General features: G+C 40.1%; 1 protein-coding gene across 1 annotated transcript in view; it reads left to right on the top strand.

Annotated features, from left to right (window-relative positions):
* Positions 1-1,178: 1,178 nt before the first annotated feature.
* Positions 1,179-7,860, top strand: part of LOC138733914 (cilia- and flagella-associated protein 43-like) — a 42,029-nt gene continuing 35,347 nt past the window's right edge. The window contains 5 exon segments of the mRNA XM_069881430.1: positions 1,179-1,226; positions 3,384-3,534; positions 5,284-5,343; positions 6,244-6,323; positions 7,058-7,189. Of these exon segments, the coding sequence (XP_069737531.1) occupies positions 1,179-1,226; positions 3,384-3,534; positions 5,284-5,343; positions 6,244-6,323; positions 7,058-7,189 (471 nt within the window).

Here is a 7,860-nt window from a genome sequence, read left to right as displayed (position 1 = left end):
CATCGGCCAAGCTAGCATTCCCGGTTCGGGTCACAGACGGGGGACAGAGGGTCCACTCACCAATAAACCCTAAGGACATACAAGCAATTGTTAAAGCAATTGCAGATAAAGGACTTAATTCTGCCATGGTCTCCACCCTCATAGACAGCGTTTTCGGTGGAGATGACATGCTGCCCTTTGATATAAAACAAGCTTGCAGATTAATATTGGACGGGGCAGGGATGATTGTGTTCAAACAAGAATGGGAGGACAACTGCGTAAAGCAGCTGGCCCAAGTAGCTGGGGCAGATCACCCACTGCACGGCTCCAGCCTGCAGCGGCTCATGGGAACAGACCCAACCATGATCACCCCTCAGGCGCAAGCTCAGGGCCTGCGGGCCCATGAAGTCATGGCAACTACCCGTGCGGCCAGAGAAGCCATTCGCACAGCTTCTAGAGTCATCGCCAAGCCATCATCATGGTCCACGATAAAACAAAGTGAAAGTGAGAGTTTCACACAATTCGTGGACCGTCTCCAGGCAGCAGTCGACTCTTCGAGCCTGCCTGCGGAAGCAAAAGGCCCGGTGGTAGCAGAATGCTTGCGTCAGCAGTGCAACTCGGCAACCAAAGAAATTCTGCGGTCATTGCCGGTGGGGTCGAGTATCGCAGACATGATCAAGCATGTCGCGAAGGAAGAGCGTCTAGCCCCAATCCAGATGGCCGTTAGCACTGCAATAGCCAACGTGATGGCATGCTCTAAATGTGGCCAGGTGGGTCACGTTGTAACAAACTGCCCTCGGTTTCATGACTTGCCAACAGCATTCCCCCTGCGCCAGAATCGACCCAGAGGACCGTGTTGGGTCTGCGGGAAGCAAGGGCACTTTGCCAAGGAATGCAGCTCTAAAACTCAGGGAAACGGGAGGGGGAGAGGGCACCTGGGCCGCGCACGGCTCTCTCCCACTTGGGACACCAGGCGGCCCAACTATGCCAACCCCGAATGGGGCGAAGCACCCCTGAACCTGCAGCCCCCCCGACAAGCAACCAACTTTATGGCTCAACCAGCGGTCCAGTCGAACCTGCCCATATCTCAGGGACAGCAAGGACCACCCTCTGGGGGCGAGACCCCAGGGTGGCCCTGGCAGTGAAGTGTGATAACCCACCAGTGGTGTGGGGGACTTGTTCCCTTTATAATACCCTAAATGGCACCACTATTAGTGTCCCCTGAGATCAATGTTTTCCCCATTGATGTAAGCATCCAAAGTGGAGGACCAATTATTTAGATTGTCATTTAAGGGATTTGTCCTCAACCTGTAGTCCATGGCCCTTAGAAGCTGTAGCCAACTCCTAAAGAATGTGTGAGAGGCAAGAAAGAAAAGCAAGACCACTGCCAATGCTCTCGTTGGCTCCTTTGAAATGTGTTAGGATTCCAGGCTCTAGAACAAGACCCTGTGGCTGGGTATTTACCAAAGTGTTAACCACAACGGGGCAGCAGAGGGAAAGGAATGGAACTATCCTACAGCTTTCAATCTTATTCTTTCTTCCATTAGATTAATTTAGTTTTGTTACAATATTTCTTACATTTGGGACCTGAGGTTTCTGAATATGCTTTGCCATGACACAACCACTTGAGTCCTCTTGGCATCCAGTACCAATTTTATTTAATTGTCCTTTTATAAAACTTTTCATTACAAGGATCCATCATGGATTTTTTTTCTCTGAAGAGTTGCTACTTAAAAGGGAGAGAAGCTCAAAGAAAGACAGCATTATCATCATCATCATTATTATAATTTTATACACCACCTTACTAATGCGCAGTTCAGGAAGCAACCTAGTTTAGAATTTACACAATCTCATCCTCAGTTTTCCATATTTTATTTAGTTTATGTGTTAAGACAGTCATGGCAGCAGGTACAAAGGAATATTATAGAACTCATCTTTACACAGAAAGCTCCTGATTCACAGGAGCTCAGTTGCAGCCTTCCCAAAGATTTGTGATCTTCAAGAGTCATAAAATCAGCAAAAATGCCTATATTAAATGTTTTTCTGGGTGATGTAAAGCCCCATTTGTTATAGATTTATTACTGTTAGTCCTATTTGATTTATAAAGTAAATATTAATATACTTTATTTCTGTAACATTTCCCCGCTGAGAAATTCAAAATGCTTTGTAAGCATAAATAGAGAGTAGGCTTCTTACCCAGAATCATGTAGCCAGCCCTTGGCATATTTTACTAGCAACATCTAGGCGCTTATGAATCTCTGTCCTATGTTTTCATCCCAAGTCCACCTATATTTCCTTTTTATAGAACCTTTATTGAGACAGCAGGTGTTGTTTTATAGAATTACAGACTCTTCATTCTTTTTCATCCATCTTATTGTCTAGTGTTCCTCACCACTTCTGCTCACATGCTTTGGATCTTCTCTTAAATGTTCTTACAAGGTTTTCTTGTGTTTTCTTCCCCTTTTCCCCTCCCCAAACCCTGTTCCATCTATTTCTTTCTATCGTGGTATTTATATGACCCCTATTACTATTGTATTTGAGCAGATCACTGTCTTTAATAACATTTGATGGTGAATTTCTGTTCTTCCTGATTTGAGAACGATAGATTTATGAGATTTATTTCAGTGAAATGAAATTCAAGGCACATGCAAAGTCTGTGGCAAGGATATTTCTGGAACTAATTTGCAGATGACACAAAGGTTGACAGAGCTGTTTTACAGAGTAATTTGGATTATATGATACGCTAAACTATTCAAACAAAGTGTGCTTTAGTACTGCCAAGTATGCAAGACCACATGTGCAAGTAATGTCTATGCAGTGGAAGACTATGTTGAAAAGTAATTTGAAAAACATTTGTCAGGGTGAGATAATAGTGGGTAACCATTTCAATTTGGGCTTCCAGTGCTATTCTGACATTAAAAAAAAACCACAACAAACTTCTGGGGTCTCAGAGTGTTGAATTTTATCATAATTTTATCATTAAAATATTGGTTATGGTGGGTCAGCATTGTTGCAAGGGTAGGGAAAGTACCGGATGGATTCCAAGCTAGGGGACAAACCTGTAACAGACACAAGCGCTGGAGAATAAATTCAGATAAATTCAAATTTTAAAATATGTAATTTTAAAATGAAAATATAATTCATCATTCAGACAAGCTTCTAGAGAGAGAGGTGAGTTCTCCACCACTGTCTCCAGACAGACTTCTCTGGAGAATGTTCTCGTTTTTCAAATTACTCCCCTCAGTGAAGGACTAACTGAATAAATAGGACTGAAGTTATACAGGTGCTCAGGCTCTATGAGGGAGTGCTCTTTTTTTTTTTTTTTTTTGCTGTAAAATGTACGTAACTGCTTGTACAGATATTTGTCAATCGTTAATTGAACTTGTTTATTTTTTTTGCTGAAGCCAAGAGATTCTGCTAAGCCGTCAGTGCATCCTACTGCCCACTGCTGGACTGCGACCTCAGAGATTTACTTGGGCTGTAAGGAAGGATATGTTATGGCAATTGATGCTGAGAGAGGCAGTGTTTCTGTTCTTCAACAAAAACCTCTCCCTGGTAAGAAATAGCTGTGTGGTGTCTTTTATTCAAGTAGGGAGGAAAAAGGATAGGTGAAAGCTTTTTTTGCTTTCTGCTGTTCTGCTATTGTATATCTTACAGAAATTGTAAAGACATATTTCTTTTATTAGTAGGATAAACATTCAGAACTTCTGGGTGGGTTTCTTTAGCACCCAACAATTTGCTTTCATTTTTTTTTGGAAAAAAAAAAAGAAAAACTTCTAAATACATCAAAATTGATAAAATGAACAATAGTTACAGCAGTCCTGATCTTATTAACCAGCCCTACTAGGTTAACAATAAACTATTAATATACCAGCTATATGTATTTTTACTGTTAGTTAAGCACCAGTAATGCATTTTATTTTGCATGAAATATTGGACTGTCCTCCTCTGATACGGTAGATGATGTTAGAACAGATGAGCTCATGATGAATCTTTAAAAAACGAAACCAAATTTGACGTAATATTGCTTAATAGAATTCCTTAAGGTCAGCAATTATAGGAACTATTTTGTATTCAAAACAAGTCTATAAAGATTATCAGGCATTAATGCATTACATATGAAGCACAGAAAGTGAACAGAAGACGTCTTTGACTTCATAGAATCATAGAATCACCAGGTTGGAAAAGACCCACCAGATCACTGAGTCCAACCATTCCCATCAGTCACTAACCCATGTCCCTCAGCACCTCATCCACCCGTCCCTTAAACCCCTCCAAGGAAGGTGACTCAACCCCCTCCCTGGGCAGCCTCTGCCAGTGCCCAATGACCCTTTCCGTGAAAAATTATTATTTCTATCACTAGAACTGGATAATATCCTTCTGTAGACCAGCATAGCAATGTTTAATAAACACTGAATCAGTGTTAATGGACAGGCTGATGATAATCTTGTTTTCTTCTTTTGCCATGTAATACATTATTTTTTTAAGCTGCTGTAAATATCCCTGACTTTCCCAAAGTTCTGTATCTCTATCCAGTTTTGATAGTCAGCACAGAAATGGAAGGCAGCTCTGAAAAAAAAATCAGCAAACCAGCACTATTCCTCTGTTTTTGAAACCATCAAACTCTTAAGTTTGCCATATCAAGAGCTGAAAATCACAAACAAATATAAAGCTGAGGCGTGACCAGAAATGGTTTGCCAGTTCGTTAGAAGGCAATAAGAATTTTTGCCATTTGGGATTTTCCTCCACTTGTGTATTCTTTGAGTCCTGTCCTAAATCTGTGTGAGAACACTGTGTGTATTCGTATTTTACTGAAGCTTCTGCTTAATTTAAGATGTACTGCAATCTGTATCTGCTCAGCAGAATGCTTACATGTGTGTCCAACTCGAAGCACGTGCCAAGCTCCTGTTATGGTTTTGCAAACAGAACCGTAAGCAGCCACAACATTTCACTTGGGCAATTTTCAGGCTGGCTAAACTTTCCTTTGTAAGTAAATCTAATTAAAAAATTATGAATGGAAATAACAAAACCAGAACTTAGCACTAGAAGATAGATAAATCTGCATCTGGATCACAGTCCATGTATGACTATCTCCCTTTTATAGCTGTAAGCTGAACCACGTAACGACTGTGCCAGCTCAGATGCATAAATGACAGAGATGGTGGATATTGGAGAAGAATGCACATTTTTGATTCAATATACCAAACTTCACCTTTTGTTCAGTAGACTGGGCTATAACTGACTTTTATTGCAATACTGACATATAAACAAGGTTGACGTTATATATTGTTTTCTTTTGTGCAGAATACGTGTGTAAAGTGTCAGACATCGTGTCATATGTTCGAGGAGCGCAGAAAAAGAAAGGTATTTCCATGTTCAAATCAAGCTAATTGATTTTTAGCCAGCATCAATGATGTCTGGGAGTAATAATATGTGAGTACAGCAGGAAGCCACTGGTTAGAAAAACTCAGCTCACACTGACCTCTGTAAGACACATCAATGGCAACCTTTTATATGTTTACAGGAGAAATGATTAATAGCTTTTGTGCTAGTAGACAGCCAAATGAATAGCCTCTGGAAAAACAGTGGCAGGGAAATAATTTCTGTTCATTCTAGTTTAAATTGGAATAAGTGATGCTAGAATGGGTTCTCTACTGCTTAGTTTTAGTAACTTTGTTTAGAACTGCAATCACTTGTGATTTAGTTGAGTTAGGATTTAGGGTTTGTTTCAAATGTTTTGTTTTGTTTTGGGCTCCACAATACAAAAAAGGCATTCACGTAGTGGACAAAGTTCAGCACAGGGCCACAAAGATTATTGCAGAGTCTGCGTGTGTCATACAAAGATGGGCTGTGAGAACTCTCTTCAGCCCAGTGGAAAGGAAATGGGGGATTTTACTGTTGCTTCAGCTACTCATGAAAGGTTACAGACAGGATGGAACCTGACAGGCAAAGGGCACAGTTTGCATCAATGGAAATTCTGAGTAGAAATTAGGGAAAAAAAATACTTCCACAGTGAAGGTTGCCAGACATTGGGACAAGTTTTGATTTCTCAAATTAATTTCTAATTCATCAGACCACAGTAGTACTGTCACTTTAAATTATGTGTACCAGCCTTGTCCTTCATCATCACAGCACAAAGTCCAAAGAATATATAGCCCGTTGAGCCTTTTTACTCACAAGTAGTAAATCATCTCAGATTTGAAGTTGGGACACATGGTTGCAATGAATTAAACTTGATGTTTCTTGTTGCCTTTGTGCTTTCAGGTGGCAAACCAGAGGATCCACAACAATCAGTTTTATTTGCCGTGGCATTTTGTAACGGGGGACTGTATGCAGCTGGAAATGTAAGGCATCCTTTATGCTTGTAACTTATTGTGTGAAAATCAAAAAGCATTCAAATGGAGTGTATTTGCAGAGCTCACTGCAAAGACAGAAGTCAGAAAAAAAGTGGAGGTCCTCTCTGGTTTTGTCATATATCTTCTTTGTTAGAACTTGAGACAAGAACTCAGAAAGGAGCAGGGAGGGAAGAGATTCCATTTTTTAAGTCAAAGAAGGAACCAAAGAGGACAATACTATTTTTAACAAAAGGCAAAGAGAGTTCTAGAGGAACAGGAAAGAAGGATGGACAAAAAATAGGAGAGGAGAAAAAAATGACCAAGAGAACCACCAAATTGTTTTGTGCTGAATCTCACTCAATATTTAATCCAAAATGATGATTACATTATACAGTGCTGCTTAAGAGAGGGACAAATCCCTATACTGTCACAAAAGAAACAATGTGGAATCTCAAGTGTTTACTAATGAGAGAGTCTGTTGTCAAACATGGACTGTTAGTAAGACTTGTATTAAAAAACACCTTGATTTTTCAAAAAATGCGTTATGCAGGATAAGAGTCATCTGGATTTAAACATCATGAAGGCAGATGAGACCATTAGCAATGGGATACAGTTAAACACACTTGCTCCAGAGAATTTCAGAAGGTTTTGCCAGTTCAGTTTGCCAGAGTGGGTGGGATAATTGACCTTCAGGCTGGGATAATTGACCTTGACCTGATGTGGATTTGTACTTTTCTGCACAGGGGGGCGTTTTATTCTTTTATCACATCAAAGATCTGCAGTATGAGACGAAAATCTGCGTTGATATCTTAAAACCCATATCCAGCCTCATATTCTCACCTGATTACGCTGTGCTTCTGCTTGTCACTGACCAGGTATAGCATTTGAGATAACGGCATTATATAATGGCATGTTCCTTTTATTCTGTATGTGCATGCTGGCACTGCCAGTATGAAATGTCTGTAATGTAATCACACAAGTCAACAAATTATACCAGAGGTAAACTTAGCCCATCTTGTGTTTGCAATGAAATCTTGGGCCTTGGGTACATCAGACCTACTGTGGCTATGCGGGAGACTTGTTCTGTGCATCTATCTGAATTTGTCTGGCCACCCAGTCAAAGATCCTTCTTTGACCAGCCTGATGTCCAGAAATCTTACACAAGAGTCCCAAATCCTCAAATTATCCCTGGTTTTCCAGACCTTTAATAATTTAAATTGGCATTTAAATGTGGTTTGTTTGGGTTTTTTTGTGGGGGTAACTTTGGTCACACTTTGTCTCTGATTTCACTCTCCTTTTGTAAAATGCGTAGAGAAGTTCTAAAATCTATGTCTACATTAGTTATGAATTGTTTCTAAAAGGTTTTGAGGTCTTTAGATAAAAACATCTTTTGAAGCTTAAGATTTATTATTTGTGTTTTATGTTGCTTTAGAATATTGATTGGTTTCTGGAGCAATACGAAATAGGGTGGTTTTAAATTAAAGCAGTTATGAGAAACAAAACTTGGAAACGTGACTAGCTGGATCACTCTCAAATGAACCATCCT

The sequence above is a fragment of the Phaenicophaeus curvirostris genome, unplaced genomic scaffold, assembly GCF_032191515.1.
Source record: "Phaenicophaeus curvirostris isolate KB17595 unplaced genomic scaffold, BPBGC_Pcur_1.0 scaffold_46, whole genome shotgun sequence".
NCBI lineage: Eukaryota > Metazoa > Chordata > Aves > Cuculiformes > Cuculidae > Phaenicophaeus > Phaenicophaeus curvirostris.
This window is presented reverse-complemented; position numbering and strand designations above follow the sequence as displayed.